Source organism: Tinamus guttatus, unplaced genomic scaffold (assembly GCF_059628265.1).
Source record: "Tinamus guttatus ecotype Peru unplaced genomic scaffold, ASM5962826v1 Tinamus_guttatus_pri_ptg000044l, whole genome shotgun sequence".
In the NCBI taxonomy this organism is placed as follows: Eukaryota; Metazoa; Chordata; class Aves; order Tinamiformes; family Tinamidae; genus Tinamus; species Tinamus guttatus.
The window spans coordinates 492,266-509,604 of record NW_028288578.1 but is presented as its reverse complement, the minus strand read 5'-3'; the positions used below and the strand labels follow the sequence as shown (position 1 = coordinate 509,604).

Below are 17,339 nucleotides of genomic sequence, written 5' to 3'. Positions count from 1 at the left end.
GCCGCGGGTGCCACCGTCCTGGCTGTGGCCCTGCTCCGCGCGCTCAGCCTGTGTTGTGAGGAGGGGCAGGATCAGAGTCCGCGCGGCTACCGAATCACGGCAGCCCTTGTTGGGAGCAGAGCACCGAGCGCAGAGCGCGCCCGCCTCCGGCGCTGCTGGCACCGGCCCTGGCACCAGCTCCAGCACGGGGCAGCCGTGGGCACCGGGCCCCACACGCCTCCCCAACCGACCTTTGGGGCGCAGCGTTACTTTATGGGCTGCTCTCCAGGCTCTCGGTACAGCAAACCTGAAGGAGAAAATAGACATACCCTGACCTTCCTCCTTCCATAGTCTTCATCACACACTTCCTGCCTGCCAGGGTTCCCCTCTTGTCTCCAAGCTCTTCTCCTCGCTCCGCTGGGTTTCCCTCCTTTGCCTCTCAAGGCAACAGGAGCAGCAGGAGCACAGGGCAGATGTGTCCCCAGCATGAGGCTGCAGGGAAGGCAACAGAGATGCTCCTAACTGCCCCAACACGAGCAGTTTTCGACAGGGGAATCCCAAGCTCCGTGTCTGGCACAAACGTCAGCTCCAGGTGAAGCTTCAGGGTCTCTTCCTAAGCTTTCTGGAAGAGCCCCTTCTTGGTGCACACAGTCTGTGCAACGTTGCAGCTGTCGGCAGCTCCCTTGCTCCAGTGCAGAATCTCCAGGAGGGACAGAGCTCTGGGGGACAGAAGTGGTGGCTCTTTTCCAGGATGCTGGCACATCCCTGGTAGGCAAACTCCTGAACCGAGTAACTCTACCTTGCTGTTGCTCCTGTAGGCAGTGAGCTATAGTTTTAAGCTGTAGCTTAAAAGTGGCTGGAATGAATTTTGGGGAGTCAGTCCCCAGAGCAGCCTCAGTTACTGCAATGAGTCACACAGCAAGCAGAAATGGGGGGTTTGCAGCCCAAAAGGCCGGTCTCACCCAAGGCATAAGCTCTTTTTCCAGACAAGGACGAACTGCCGCCACGATGCCGTGAGGGGAACATGGACACTGCGGGGCTGGACTTGGGTGGTTGGCTGCTCTCCAGCAGTGGAGACAGGGAATGGCCAGATTGTTGCTTGCAACCCACTTTTGAGGTGTTTGCCAAAACACAGAGGGGATTCAACTAGTAACGGAGATAAACCAATGAGCAAGTGACGTGCGTGGCTCTCTGCACCTAAAAGGCAGCAGCGCTGCGGCAACGCTTGTGCCTGCTTCCTGCACACGTGTGACCCCTGCATCCGCGTGTCCCCTGCATCTGCATGATCCTTAAATATGTGTGATTCCTGCACCTGTGTATCTGTGCATCCGGGTATCCCTGCATCCATGTGACTCCTGCATCTCTGTGTCCCTTGTATCCTCTGCATCCCTGAGATCCTTGCATAGGCATGATCCCTACATCCATGTATCCCCTCCATCTGTGTGATCCTTGCATACACATGATCCCTGCATCTGTGTATCCGTGCATCCGTGTGACCCCTGCATCTGTATTTCCTCTGCATCCATGTGATCCTTGCATATGCGTGATCCTTGCATCTATGTAACTGTGTATCCCCTGCATCCGTGTGACCCCTGAATCCGTGTGACCTTTGCACATGCCTGACTCCTGCATCCGTGTGACCCCTGCATCCGTGTATCCCTGCATCCCTGAGATCCTTTCATATGTATGATCCCTGCATCTGTGTATCTGTGTATCCCTGTATCCGTCCATAGGTTCAGAGCAAGAGAGGAGTGACACAGTTTATCTGTATTTATTTATGTATTCATTTCTATCAAACTCGTGGCATCAGCGGAAAACAAAAAACAAACAAACAAAAAAAAAGCAGCAGCTATTACAGGAAGAATTAATGGATTATTAAAACAAAAAAGACAAAAATGGCATAATATTTTGTAATCTGATCATAGGTTAAGAAACTAAACTATAAACAGTGATTTAACAAAATAGAGATCCACCAGCTACAAAAGAGAGAGCAAGATCTGACATGAACTGTTCTTGTAAGGCCTCGTAGAAGTAAATGCAAGTAGAGAAGCTCCAGCCTAGGCACCGAGGGATGTGTAGGCAGGTAGAAAGGCAATAGGAAAGACCTGGAGAAGACATGAGAGCAAAGACAGAGTTTGGTGAGGAAAAGCCTGGCAGAAACGGCAGGTAATCATGTAAATCAAATGGAAAGGTTGTGATAGGCTTCCAAGCCAGAAAGGGCTCTAAGGCTGGTGGAGGAAGCACAGAAATCAGGAATCCAGATTCCTGAATCCTGCCTTGCCTTTCTCCCCTGATGAAATATTGACTCGTTATCGCCACGATGCCTCCTCCATGTACAGTGAGCCCTTTTTCCAGCATCAGCGGATTTTCTTTAAGTACAGGTGAATCCCATTTTTGGAACGAAGGGTGATCTGAGGTATCTTGCGGGGAGGGTTGGAGGGATCGGGGGAGAATTCGAAGCGCAGCAGGGTCAGTGCAAGAGCCACCTTCATCTCGTTCATGGCAAATTGCTGCCCGATGCAGTTCCTGGGAGGACACAGACATTCAGGGGATGCAGGAAACCAACCAAAGCCAAGCAGAATGCACCAAACAGAGCCTTAACAAAAGGCCCCAACGATCCTACAGCTCAGCCTCTCTCAATGCACGAGAAAGATATTACTTCTGCTTCTGGCCAGATGTGATTGCTAAGGAGAGCTATCACGTGGGCTGACGAGGGAGACTTCTGCACTAGGTATTATGGTGGTATCTGGAGGAGATGCTGAGACAGGACGACTAAAACCACTCTGTCCTCCACGCCAGCACATCAGGGCCCACAGTTTGCTTTCTGATGGGTCTCCATGTGCTCCCGCAATGGAAATTATAAGAGCAGCACTTTCTCATCAGACTAAAGTTTTCAGGGAAGAGACCATTCCTCTCCCCGTAATTCTTCAGCAATTCAATGTATTTTACCTCGTTCCAGCAGAAAAAGGCAAAAAGGCATGGGAATGTCTGCCAGACCCATTCTCAGGAGAAAAGCGTGAAGGATCAAACACCTGGAAATGAAGTATGCACAGGAAGAAACAGCAATCATTTAAGGAGAAAAAGATCTGACTGGTATGTGCAGAAGTGCTGGATCCAACCCTCTAATTTCTGAGCAATCCCATTGGAAAGAAGGGAGAATGTGCAGGGCTGTAAATCAAAGCTGGACAAATACAGAGAAGAAAAAGTTTCTCTTGTGATAAGTGGAATGAACCATGGTAACAGCTGAACTGGGGAACGTGACCAGCTCTTCATCATTTGGAATGTTTTAAGGAGAGAGCGGAGATTCTTGAAATAGGTGCTCTATAGAGAGCTAGAAAAGCTACAAGCCTGCACTTGGAAGGTCTATCTACATACATCTAATAGTCCTTTCTTGAAAGCTACCAAGGTAGACTTGGGGGAAGGCTGGCACAGTGTGAATATGCTTTTCAACCAATCTCAGAGACTAAAACAAGGTAATCATTTGTGAGAATGCATGAAATTCCTGGGGGCTGTGACTCCTGTGGGCAAAGATGCTCGGCACCAAGAAGCCTCTGCTATCCGAGTAACATATGCCAAAGAGATTTTAGAGGACACAGGATAAAGCAGAAAAAGGATTAGAAGGATGGAAGAAAACTTACCAAAGGATCTTTCCATACGTTTGGGTTTCTGTGAATAAGATAAATGCTTATTGCAACAGCTGTGCCTGTAAAGCAACCAAAGAGGAGAAAAGAGCTCAGTGACAAAGCAAAATGCTGCAGCTTGCTTACACAAAAGTCTGTCTAAATCAGCACAGCCTTCTTGAACCACTCAAAGCCTATGAGAGTTTTGTCAGTGACTTCCCAGGAGTGGGTATTTCATCCTACAAATCTTCCATTTACTTAGCTGTTGGATTCTGTAGGCAGCCAAAAGGTGCAGATTAGCCAGGCACCTGCATCATAGGTGCCTCGTCTTCCCCACCAAGATTGCCTGCTTCTATGATTCTTAAGAAAAATAGGAAAAGCACAGTACAGGCTAATCCTCACTCTGCAAGTCAGGGCAGGACCATTTGCTGGCAACCTGCTGCCGTCCACCTGCAGCTTTGCCAGACTTGCTGAACAGCTGCCTCTTTCCTGCTCAGGATAACATGGGCCTTTGGACAAAGCTACAGCAGGAAAGCTGCAACAGAGATGCCACACCACATCTCCATAGTAAGAATACATCTGATGTCTCAGAGGAGAAGTAATGGCTGAGATGTAAAGAGGGACGGGGATTTGCAGACCTTCTGGTAAGGTGCGTCCATCAGGGAAGGTGATGGGTTTGCTGAGCTGCCGGGCTACACTGGGTACCGGTGGGTAAAGGCGAAGGCTCTCCTTGATGCACATGGTGGTGTAGGTCATCTTCCCCAGGTCCTCCCTGAAGGCAGAGGCAGGAGGTGAGGCTCCTCCCGCTGCAGGTGCACAGCTTGCACCCACGGGCACGCTGCACTTGTGAGTGCGCAGGCCCCTTGCTTTTGCCAACCATCTGGTGTGGAGGGGCCAACAGCATTCACTCCATGGGGTGATGTGTGCCAGGGATCCCAGGACACCTCTGAACAACCTTGAGAAAACTCACCACCGAGGTGTATCCCGGTCTCCCAGAATCCCCTGGATCTCCTCCCTGCACCGCGCCTGGTGCTCCGGGTGTGACGCCAGGCAGTACAAGATCCAGGAGATGCCGCTGGCTGTGGTGTCGTGACCCCCAAACATGAACGTGTCCACCTCAGCACGCAGGTCCTCGTCGGAGAGACCACATCCATTCTCGTCCTAACAGCCCAGAGACACTTTCAGTGGCTCAGGTTAACCCACAAGGGAACATTACAGTCTTCCAGCTATTGCAAGGAAGGGTGAGGATGCCCTTGGGATACATACAAGGCAATCCAAATCTCTGCTTAGACTGGCTCAGAACCCCTTGTCCTTTGCTTTTAAACCCCTTGGTCACCCTTTTGCCCTTTACATTTAAACTGGCAAGACTCTGAAATTTCTGTCCTTGTTATGTTCCTCAACAGACACTATCAACATTTCAGAGACATGGAGAGGAAAATCAGGCCATCTTGCCCCTTCTCAGCTGACTAGGACAGGGGACCCTCTTTTAGGCTGATTGTATCCGTTTTAGTGGCTCTTGTAGTCCCTAGGGCTATGGTGGTTTGTGACAGACTCTATTGCCCACCCTGGTAGATTGTGTCCTCTCATGGCCATGAGGGACTGTACACCCACTCCCCACCACTCACTTTAGCACAGAGCAGAATGTCCAGGAAGTCCAAGTGTCTTTTCTTCTGGATCTTTTCCAATTCCTTCTCATCCTTAAGAGACTCCTTTCGCTCTTGAATCACCTTGTCTGAGTAAGAAAGAGGGAAAGGTTCAGTAGCAGCAGGAGATGCTGAGCCCACTCCTCCAAGGCAGAGCTCACCCAAGGGTGTAAGGAGATATCTCCATTTAGATGCACCTCCTCACATCTGACACTTGCTTTTCTGTACCCCAGGAAATGTCGTGTTTTCAGTAGCACGGCAACAAATCATGTGCACATTGCCACCAGCTGCAGTAGGCAATTCTTTTTTGCAATCTCCTTCTTGGCCTACCACAGATTCCTTGGCCTATTTTACCCACACAATCTGCATTTAAATCGTGCATGGCATGGGAAAGAAACCGTTCCTTCCTCTGTTGTTGTCTGTGGGACTGATGTCTCCCTCTCACCACTCACTGGTGCTTTAGGAGGAGGGTTCTCAGAGGGAATTGTACTCCAGTAATCCAAGAGTTATTAGACTCCCGCAAATCTTCATGTCCAATATCAATCATTGCTGGAAAATAGTTCTCTAAGACTCTGTCAACACTAGAAGGTAAACAACAGTTTTGAGCCTCAATATAAGGACTTGGAGTCCCCTGAGCCTCCTATGCACACACTGTATTCACTGGTACCATGTCCAGGCAGCCCAGGTCACACAGACTCTCCTGGAGATGCTGGTTCCTCCCAGATGCTGCCATCCAGCCAGCTGTGCTGCATGTGGCATCCAGCACTGCCAGGAGGGTGCAAAAGGCCCGTGAATAATTCTGTTGAGTACAACAGGATCCACCAGAGCCAAACCAGCAACCAAATGTGCCAGATCTGCTGGGTCAGAGCTGTTGCCCCACTCAATGCACTGCAGCTCTGCACAGAGACTCCAGATCCTTGTTCTGAGGCTCTGGGCAGTGTAATTGCATTGGCAAGGAGGTAAGTAACGAAACCGCCTCTGGCTGCCATGCAGGATCTCATGACATTTCAATACTTCCCAGTTCTGGATGGAGCTTCTTTAAGACGGAGGCAGGAGCAGCAACACGAGATGAGATAGATGCAGTGCTTGGACCAGGCTTGCTCTTTGGAAGGCTCTGACAGCCTTTACCTGTCCTGCAGGAAAGGATGAAGAGAAGGGACTACCTGTGTGCTGGTGTGCGAGCTGGCAGGCCTTCCTGAACCGGTAACCGTCGGGGCTGAGCCAGTAAATGATGTCGTTCTGGTAGGGGAAGATACGCAGGCGCTGGATCACCATGAAGCTGAGGTCGTACACAGCCTGGATGTAGCTGTTTTGCCTGGGAAAATGGGCGAATGGGATTTACTCTGCTGCTTGTGCTGGGATGTACAATGAGTCCCCACATTCTCAGCTCCCTTGATCCCCAGTCCCCCAGGGGACACAGCAAGATGTCCAAACCATTGAGGTGCCCCAGAGAACCTCCCACAGAAAAAGCTGTTAAGGGCCTGATAATTAATAAACCCCATTCGTATGGGATTTGGAAGAAGCTCTTCTGCCTGCGGGAAAAGGGGACTTCTCTACCCTCTTGCCACTGAACTGTCCTGCTAGTGTGAGCTGGAGAATCCTTCAAATGAAAAGGAGATTTTCATGACAAGCAGCCTGCACAGGGCCCTCACAAGCAGCAAACCTCTGCCCAGCGCTGGAGCTGCCACCACTGACCTGTTAGTCTGGCAGTTGCTGTAGTAGCTGAAGGCACATTTCATGATGTTATCGAGAGTCATCAAGCTGACGTGCTCAAAGAGCTCCACGGGTCTCCCGTCCTTGATCAGCTGTTCCCACTTATCCTAGTGCCCGGAAGAGACAGAGGGGAGAAGGTCAAAAGCTGTTCTGCAAGATCTGCCCTGACCCTCCAGTTAAATGAGCGCTCAGCTAGTGCTATGTCCCAGAAAAATATGGAAAAATCGGTTTGGAAGGCTCTCTTGAAATCCCAGAGAGGAGAAGCCAGGACCCAATCTGAGCCTCCACCTTGCTTGGGTTCAGTCACTCTGATGCCGAGTCAAAACGTGTGTGGGTACAAACAGCCTTTTCTTAGCTAATCACAGAGGCTCATGAGCTGCCCTTCACCAAGGAGTGTATATCCCCCATTCCCTGTGGATTGGGCAATGACACAAGTGAGGCATTTCTGCTCTGTGAGGCTTCAGTGCTCAGGAGGACTGGGGTCTGTGTGCGGCTTCCTGGAGCCCAAGACCGTGCCAGGCCTCCCGCATGGCCCAGGCGGTCTGCTCAGGACCTGCTCTCGCTTACCTGAGAGCTCTTGATGACTGACAGGGGCCAAGAGTGCCATGTTTGATACCACATTGGGCTTGGGCACTCTTGGATACTGCCTAGACATTCATCAAACCTGCTTTTTATGGGTCTGTCTTGCAAGCACATAGGACTTTGGTGCATAAGATACAGCTTCTGTTCAAGGCTTCTCCTGTATCCTACTGTCTCTCCTCCATGGTATTTCCCCAGCTCAGCTCTTCCCATGGATGATCCCTACAGAAACTCTTGTGGGAGAAAGGAAACTGTGCTGATTCTCTGTCTATGAGGAGCTGTGAGGAACTAGAGGATTCAAAAGTTGAGAAAGGGCAAAACCAAAAGCAGCTGAGCTCATTAATTCCTTTCTGCTTGCAGCTAGTGACTCATGGCAATTCAGGAAGCTAAACTAAGCCAAAGCTTGTCCTCACGGTTATCAACTATGCGGGTGGTGAGTACTCCAACTCTGATCCAACAGTTCACTGCTAACCAGCCAGGACCAACACAAAGAAAGCAGGACAGAAGACAGGAGTGGGGATCATTCCTACCAGCATCACGTTAGTAGACTCTGCCATCAGCGAAACATAAGGTTTCAAGACGTCAAAATGAAACCCTGGAGTCAGAAGTTTTCGATGCTGGTGCCATTTTGGCCCATGTAAGACCAGTAATCCTTTCCCTGGGGAAACACAGGCAACGGAGCTCATGTCACTTGAGATTTCAGCAGCCGCAGGCAGACAACTTTCACGTGCCAACACAGCTGGAGGTGACCCAGAGTAAAGCGAAACAAGAACCTCACTGAACGTCACCCACAGCTTGAAAGGGCCTTTTCTGCAAACCAAGAAAGCTTTTCTGTTTTCACTATCTACCATTTCCTGCACCTCTCAGGCACAACAAGGTGGGACAGCTTGGAAGCACTAGTCAAAAGCTGTCACACCTGGCTCTTGGCAGGATCAAAACTACACAGCACTAATGCTGCAAAAGAAAGCCCATGTTCCTAGAGCAAGAGGTTCAGGTAAGCAGATCAATTTTGCATTGCTCCTCTAAAAGGCGCTGTTGAATCTGAGTTTTTCCCATGGACAAAGGCACATAGGTGGTCCCTATTTTTACATATGCCTGGTATCTGAACTTCCTTTCTGAGAAGCATAAAAATGCAGCATTATTTAGCATCTTTTTCAATAAACATGAAAATTTCAGGGTAGCTATAACTGTATCAAGGAACAAGTGCAATGATGCTTCTTTATAGTATGTCTTTGGCTAACTTCAGAATGATTCGTGGTAGCCAAAGTCCTGGGAATACATACCAATCCACGGAAGAAAGTTCTTATAAATTGTGCTATCCTTCGGATCTGTAAAGAAAAATCCACCAAGAAAGAAAGAAAAAAAAATGTAACTATTTTACCAGTATCATCTACTTGTTTTCTCCTTAAAGCTTGCTCTGGGATACAGCTTTTGGTTGGGATGCAACAGAATTGGTATCATCCCATCAGAATTAATCCGTATTTCACAACCAACACTGTTTGGCCTATTTGGAAGACTCATGTATAAGAGCAGATACATGCACTGGAATAATAAGCGTATTAATGATCCAAAGTCAAATGAATATGCAGGGAAATAAATGATTTTCCTTTCCTAACAGCACTGGTTAGCACGTTCCTTTAGAATGCACTAAACATACTGCTCCCTAGTCTGAGGTGAGGGCATGAGCCAAGTTCCCCTGTAGCTGATAAAACCCCCCCAGCAGCTCTGTCCTTGGCATCAGGCACCAAGAAGACACACTGTTTTTCGTGGAGCTTGAGGAAAACTGATTTGCAAATCAGAAATGCTTCAGATTTCAGGAGATAGAGAGCTGAGAGGACGAACGCCACTTGGGTAGACAGACTCGGTCGAAGCCAGGCAGCCCCTGCTAGTGAAACTGCAACTCTGTGCATGAGGCAATCAAGATTCAGGCACAAAGGAGTGGGACCCAGGTGAAAGAATGGTAAAGTTGGCCACCTCTAGATGATTTCTGCAAGACAACCCATTTGTGGAACCCCACTTTGCTGTGACTTGCTCTCTTGGCATTTGCAGTTCTGCCGCTCTTGCTCCACCATAGAACGCAGCATCCCTTACCTGCTCTGGACAACAGGGTCTTGGCATAGTCGGGGTCTGAGACGAGCAGGACAGCCATGAAACTCCCAAGCCAGTTTGGGTGTGCATTTGAGTACTTTTGTGCCCATGCCTCTGCCTTGTCCAGAATCTCTTCCTCTTTCAACATCTGTAATTGTGGAAAAGGAGAGGGCACTGAGATTGAGAAAAACAAAAACAAACCCACATTTTCTTAAAAAGCTCAAGGACTTCCTGCATCACAAGAACAGGTAATCACAAACAACATGTGATCCCACTGGATTTGCGTATCGTGAGAAATAGATATTCATATAAAATAATTCTTCCATATAAAATGACTTTAACCATCAAGAATACCTTTACGGATGATGGCCTACCTTGCCTACCAATGCATGTATGTTACATTCTCTATTGCCATGGAGACTCCAGAAGAGAATCAGATTTACCTCAGTCAGTATCTGCAGTTTGTGACATCAAAGTATGTTCTCACTTGAATATTGGTGAGCAATTAGCACCCTTTGTTAATGACAAAATACAGCAGCACGTTAGGGCAGTCAGCTGCATGGCTGCTTTGGCCGCTGAGGTACAACAATGTCCTTGACTGGAAAACTTGCTCCACAGATCTCTAGCTGTTTACATGGAGGAGGCCGGAGTTCAGGTAAAAGTTGATAGTCTAAAATCACTTCCAGAGAGTACAGACAAAGGGATACTGGTTCATAACTTCAAATAAATTTTTCTTGGATTTTCAGGATTTTAATTTAATATGCAGTGGACCACCATCCCACTCCCAGAAGGCTTCATCTCTGTTCCCTGAAAGTTTCCTTCTGAGTAATACAGTTTCACTAGAAAAAAAAGAACTACTCAGAAGTCTCAATGGAAAACTCTAAAGTCACAGGCAGAGAAATGGGGATGCGCCTTTTCCTTGAATAAAAATTAGTCTGTGAAAGCAGGCAATCTGTGCAGAGATCCAATCCAACTATGACAGTGAACAGAAGAAAGGATTTTGGTAAGCAAGTGCTGAAATGGCTGCTGTTGCCTTGACTTTAAGGTTGAAGTTTAATTATATTCACCACAAATTTGAAAATTTATGCTGATGTAGAAATTAGCTAGCACAACTCCTGTTTATCAAGTCCAGTGAACATTGGCCCAATTTCTTTATTGCTAGGTTATCTCAGTTCCTCTTTGAGCTTGGCTATGCCCATACACAAACAATCAACGACGCCGGGCTTCTCTCAGCTAGGAAATACAAATGTATCCACGGGAGATGCAGCACGGGGTCTTGCAGGGCACAAAACAACATGCACAGATGGCACATCTATGTGGCTGAGCTCTCTCGACCATGGCTGGCACAACCCCTGCACCAGCCGTCCTTGCAAAAGTGGCCGTGTGGGCAGAGGGCCTGTCTGCCCGGAGCTCCCTTCGTGCTGCAGACAGGCCGTGGGCACCCGTGGCACAGCCAGCAGCCGCCTTGCATCTGGCAGAGCCCCATGTCCTAAGAGCTACATCCAGTTTTCATGTATTCAACTTCTTGTGTTCAAGACTTGGGAATTACTGAGAAGAAACGTACATTTCTCCGGTTGCAGCTTCCAAACTGAACAATTTCCTTGAAAAGAAGGCACCTCTCCGCAGTACCCACCTGCTAGCGTTTACCCTGACCATGTCAGCAGGAACGGGACGTGCCCCCATGCCTTTAGTGCAGTGACACTTCAACAACAGAAATTCCCATCGAGGTGCTTGCTGGCACTTTTGCTTGTCATCAGGCGATTAGAAGCATACACATGGTGGAAGTAAGTGAGAGGTGCTGAATAAGCCCCATTGTGCCTGAATTTCTAGGGGTGGCAGAAGTTCAAGGGGGAGATGTCCTTGGACCCTGCCTTAATCTTGGAGCACGAGCATCCAATTTAATCTGTGTCAGAGAGAATTATCCTCTTGCTGGCATAGGGTGGATTGAGTTTATCCAAATGGAGACGTGAGCCTAAGGTGAGTAACCTCTACCTGTAACGTGTCCATGCCAAGTGTGTGCAGGGAGCAGAGGGAATAAAGTCCTCCAGGCTGGGAACAAAATCACACTGAATGCTCTTACTTTTCTAACTAATGTTCTAGATTTGAGGATCTGGCTAAAAGGCCATCACCATTACTTTTTCCTCCCTTGGGTGATTTAAAAGGGAAGTATAAGCCCTGCTTGATTCTAAGGAAGCAAGTTAATAGTCTGCTCTGAGGCTGAAATGCAAGTTTGGGAATGCAGCCAAGCATCCAGAAAGAAGTGCATAATCGTATTAGTTAATGACTGCACACTGATAGCAAATGCCATTGAGGAAACAGAGGAGCTGCAATCTGAGCACTAAACTGCCCTGGGCTTATTCAAAAATTGTTTTCCTCTACCAGGGGCTAAAAGAGGCCAAGCAATTACCGGAGGCTGCCAGCCTTTCTTGACCCCGGGTTATATTCCCTTTGCCTCCTATAATTTCCAACAACAGTTACCACAGGGAATCCTGTTTGGCCAAAGCAGGACTCTGAGTTTTAACGAAGTTACATTTTCCACTTCTTCTCCAAATAGACCTGAAGGAGATAGAATAGCTTTCCATGACATCGTCAGATATTTTACACCATTTATATGTATATATATCCATACATATACTGGGTGATTTGGATAAATAAATACTCATACAGTATGAGTATGCCTTAAAACAAACACTGACATATTCCCAAGAGAAATAGCTGAAGCCTGTTGTATGTATTTGAGGTAGTAAGTGGATCTGATAAAAACAGGGTTTGATCTGAATTAATATTGGTAATGAATTATTTTAAATCAATGAATTAGAATAGGAGATCTCGGTGTTCTCTCCAAATATAGCTGAACGTAGGCTCTCCACTACGTCCTCTTTACTGTTATAAAGGTGCATGGAAATTCTGTATTCTGCATGTAGCTTAAAAATTGACATATTTCCCAAGGGATTAATGAACTTTTGTTACTAAGTGAGTTTAGCAGCATTTGGTCGGTAAATTTTCCTCTTCAAATACTGTCCAAGGTAAAACCTGAACTGTGAACAACAGAGCAGTGTGATGAGTGAGTGAGCAACCAGAATGTTGAATCTCATTCCAACTGTCACAGTTGACAAACCAGCAAATGTACTTTATTCAGCTGCAGTTGGCAATAGCTGCATATGAAATGCTTTATAAAATGCCTGTAAATGCAGTGCTTGATTTTGCATAGTCTTTAGCAGGCACTGAGGAGACTTTCCCTTCATACAATAGACAAAAGCAGCTCATTTATATCCTATGGGGCTTCCTGTAAATTATAGTAACATGTCTGCAGATGCAGCCATGCTGATCCTTGCGCGCACGTGCCTTTTTCGGTGAAAAGTCATCCGTGCAACAAGTGCCAAAACAAGCCTACTGTTTTTTTATAGGTAGAGGTAATGACAGGTTTAATCCGAGCTGAAATGCCTGTGATTCGTAGCTCCCATTGCAGGCCCTGCTCCTGGCACATGTCTCTCTGTGCAATGCTCTGCAGGGCAGCGGGGCCGTGAGAGCAGAGGCTGCCGGCTGGCAGCCCCGTGGCCGCGGCGCTCCGGCCTTGCCTGCCGGCTGCCTCGCTGCCCCTTGCAGCAGGCTCCGCGCGCTGCCTTCCTGCAGCGCTCAGCGCAGGGAGCCGGTAGCCATCACCGAGGCGGGGACAAAGCAGCTTATATGCCATAGGAGAAAAAGACAACCAGCTTCCCTTTAGCCATGGCATAAGGAGAAGGAATTCTCCAGCATGACAGGGATAATTCCTGTCAATCTCATCCCCCCCCACCTACAGCTTGGGGAAACTGCTTTGCTGCCAGAGAGGCACCTAGTTCATTCCTGCCCTCGCCTTCCCGCCTCGGGGACGCAGATCCAGCTGCTCTCCTACCTCATGGGCATTTCCGAAGAGCCAGTGGGTGGGGGGCCCCGGGAACTTGGCGAAGGCTCGGAGCAGCTCCCGTCTGCGGTGGAAGAGCTGGATGCCCTTCAGCAGCACGCACGTCAGGCAGAAGACGGCGGCCAGGTGCAGCGCGCGGGAGACGTCCACGCCGAGCCAGGAGGGCTTCATGCCCGGCTCGAGGGCGACGCTCATCGCGACGGTCCCGCGGGTGCCACCGTCCTGGCTGTGGCCCTGCTCCGCGCGCTCAGCCTGTGTTGTGAGGAGGGGCAGGATCAGAGTCCACGCGGCTACCGAATCACGGCAGCCCTTGTTGGGAGCAGAGCACCGAGCGCAGAGCGCGCCCGCCTCCGGCGTCGCTGGCACCGGCCCTGGCACCAGCTCCAGCACGGGGCAGCCGTGGGCACCGGGCCCCACGCGCCTCCTCGACCGACCTTTGGGGAGCAGTGTTACTTTATGGGCTGCTCTCCAGGCTCTCGGTACAGCAAACCTGAAGGAGAAAATAGACATACCCTGACCTTCCTCCTTCCATAGTCTTCATCACACACTGCCTGCCTGCCAGGGTTCCCCTCTTGTCTCCAAGCTCTTCTCCTCGCTCTGCCGGTTTTCCTTCCTTTGCCTCTCAAGGCAGCAGGAGCAGCAGGAGCACAGGGCAGATGCTCCAGATGTGCCCGCAGCATGAGGCTGCAGGGAAGGCAACTGAGATGCTCCTAACTGATCCAACACGAGCAATTTTCAACAGGGAATCCCAAGCTCCGTGTCTGGCACAAACGCCAGCTCCAGGTGAAGCTTCAGGGTCTCTTCCTAAGCTTTCTGGAAGAGCCCCTTCTTGGTGCACACACTTTGTGCAACGTTGCAGCTGTCGGCAGCTCCCTTGCTCCAGTGCAGAAGCTCCAGGAGGGACTGAGCTCTGGGGGACTCCTTCGCCAAGGATTGAGTATCCCCTGTTCCCTGTGGATGGGCAATGACACAAGTGAGGCATTTCTGCTCTGTGAGGCTTCAGTGCTCAGGAGGGCTGGGGTCTGTGTGCGGCTTCCTGGAGTCCAAGACCGTGCCAGGCCTCCCGCATGGCCCAGACGATCTGCTCAGGACCTGCTCTCGCTTACCTGAGAGCTCCTGATGACTGACAGGGGCCAAGAGTGCCATGTTTGATACCACATTGGTCTTGGGCATTCTTGGATATTGGCTAGGCATTCATCAAACCTGCCTTTTATGGGTCTGTCTTGCAAGCACATAGGACTTTGGTGCATAAGATACAGCTTCTGTTCAAGGCTTCTCCTGTATCCTACTGTCTCTCCTCTATGGTATTTCCCCAGCATGTAAGAGAGGAGCTCTTGCTCAGCTCTTCCCATGGACGATCCCTACAGAAACTCTTGTGGGAGAAAGGAAACTGTGCTGATTCTCTGTCTATAAGGAGCTGTGAGGAACTAGAGGATTCAAAAGTTGAGAAAGGGCAAAACCAAAAAGCAGCTGAGCTCATTAATTCCTTTCAGCTTTCACCTAGTGACTCATGGCAATTCAGAAAGCTAAACTAAGCCAAAGCTTGTCCTCATGGTTATCAACCATGCAGGAGGTGAGTACTCCAAGAAAACTCTGATCCGGCACTTTACCACTAGCCAGGCAGGAACAACACAAAGAAAGCAGGACAGAAGACAGCACTGGGGATCATTCCTACCAGCATCACGTTAGTAGACTCTGCCATCAGCGAAACATAAGGTTTCAAGACGTCAAAATGAAACCCTGGAGTCAGATGTTTTCGATGCTGGTGCCATTTTGGCCCATGTAAGACCAGTAACCCTTTCCCTGGGGAAACACAGGCAATGGAGCTCATGTCACTTGAGATTTCAGCAGCCGCAGGCAGACAACTTTCACGTGCCTACACAGCTGGAGGTGACCCAGAGTAAAGCGAAACAAGAACCTCACTGAACGTCACCCACAGCTTGAAAGGGCCTTTTTTGCAAACCAGGAAAGCTTTTCTGTTTTCACTATCTACCATTTCCTGCACCTCTCAGGCACAACCAGGTGGGACAGCTTGGAAGCACTAGTCAAAAGCTGTCACACCTGGCTCTTGGCAGGACCAAAACTACACAGCACTAACGCTGCAAAAGAAAGCCCATGTTCCTAGAGCAAGAGGTTCAGGTAAGCAGATCAATTTTGCATTGCTCCTCTAAAAGGCGCTGTTGAATCTGAGTTTCTCCCATGGACAAAGGCACATAGGTGGTCCCTATTTTTACATATGCCTGGTATCTGAACTTCCTTTCTGAGAAGCATAAAAATGCAGCATTATTTAGCATCTTTTTCAATAAACATGAAAGTTTCAGGGTAACTATAACTGTATCAAGGAACAAGTGCAATGATGCTTCTTTATAGTATGTCTTTGGCTAACTTGATTGATCATTGATTAATGATTCGTGGTAGCCAAAGTCCTGGGAATACATACCAATCCACGGAAGAAAGTTCTTATAAATTGTGCTATCCTTCGGATCTGTTAAAAAAAATCCACCAAGAAAGAAAGAAAAAAAAATGTAACTATTTTACCAGTATCATCTACTTGTTTTCTCCTTAAAGCTTGCTGTGGGATACAGCTTTTGGTTGGGAACTCTTGTTCCTAGAGCAAGAGTTACTTGCAGATTAATTTTATATTGGCCCCCTAAAAGGCGCTGTTTCTCCCATGGACAAAGGTGGTTCCTATTTTTACAAATGCCTGGTGTCTGAACTTCCTTTCTGAGAAGCAAAAAAAGAAAAAAAAAAAAACATTTTCTTAAAAAGCTCAAGGACTTCCTGTATCACAAAAACAGGTAATCACAAACAACATGTGATCCGACTGGTTTTGCATAACATGAGAAATAGATATTCATGTAAAATATTTCTCCCATATAAAATGACTTTAACCATCAAGAATACCTTTACGGATGATGGCCTACCTTGCCTACCAGTGCATGTATGTTACATTCTCTGTTGCCATGGAGACTCCAGAAGAGAATCAGATTTCCTTGACTGGAAAACTTGCTCCACAGATCTCTAGCTGTTTACATGGAGGAGGCCGGAGTTCAGGTAAAAGTTGATAGTCTAAAATCAGTGCCAGAGAGTACAGACAAAGGGATACTGGTTCATAGTTTCAAATAAATATTTCTTGGATTATCAGGAATTTAATTTTACATGGAGTGGACCACCATCCCACTCCCTGAAGGCTTCATCTCTGTTCCCTGAAAGTTTCCTTCTGAGAAATACGATTTCACCAGAAAATAAAGAACTACTCAGAAGTCTCAATGGAAAGGTCTAAAGTCACAAGCAGAGAAACGGAGATGAGCCGTTTCCTTGAACAAAAATTAGTCTGTGAAAGCAGGCAATCTGTCCAGAGATCCAATCCAGCTGTGACAGTGAACTAAGGATTTTGGTAGACTAGTGCTGAGGTGGCTGCCGCCATTACTGGCTGGGTGGCAGAGCCCACAGGGTGGTGATCAGCAGCGCAGAGTCCTGTTGGTGGCCTGTAGTTAGCGGTGTCCCCTGGGGGTCAGTCCTCGGTCCAGTTCTGTTCGATTTACTGAACTGAAACACTGACCTGGATGAAGGCACAGAGTGCTCCCTCAGCAAGGTCGCTGATGATACCAAACTTGGAGGAGTAGCTGATACCCCAGAGGGCTGTGCTGCCATCCAGAGAGACCTGGACAGACTGGACAACTGGGCAGTAAGAAACCTCATGAAATGCAACAAGGCCGAGTGCAAGGTCCTGCACCTGCGGAGCAATAACCTCAGACACCAGTAACAGGCTGGGGACTGACCTTCTGGAGAGTAGCTCTACAGAGAGGGACCTGG

At 48.5% G+C, this 17,339-nt stretch overlaps 1 protein-coding gene across 1 annotated transcript; it reads right to left on the bottom strand.

Annotated features, from left to right (window-relative positions):
* Nucleotides 1–1,993: 1,993 nt before the first annotated feature.
* Nucleotides 1,994–13,694, bottom strand: LOC148595952 (cytochrome P450 4B1-like). Its single transcript, XM_088536321.1, has 12 exons — nt 13,515–13,694; nt 9,626–9,770; nt 8,818–8,862; nt 8,065–8,192; nt 6,938–7,062; nt 6,406–6,557; nt 5,225–5,331; nt 4,570–4,760; nt 4,238–4,371; nt 3,618–3,682; nt 2,929–3,011; nt 1,994–2,505 (listed from the first exon to the last, which is right to left on the bottom strand). The coding sequence occupies exons 1-12, from the start codon at nt 13,692–13,694 to the stop codon at nt 2,337–2,339; spliced, it is 1,524 nt and encodes a 507-aa protein (XP_088392447.1). The 3' UTR covers nt 1,994–2,336.
* Nucleotides 13,695–17,339: the final 3,645 nt, after the last annotated feature.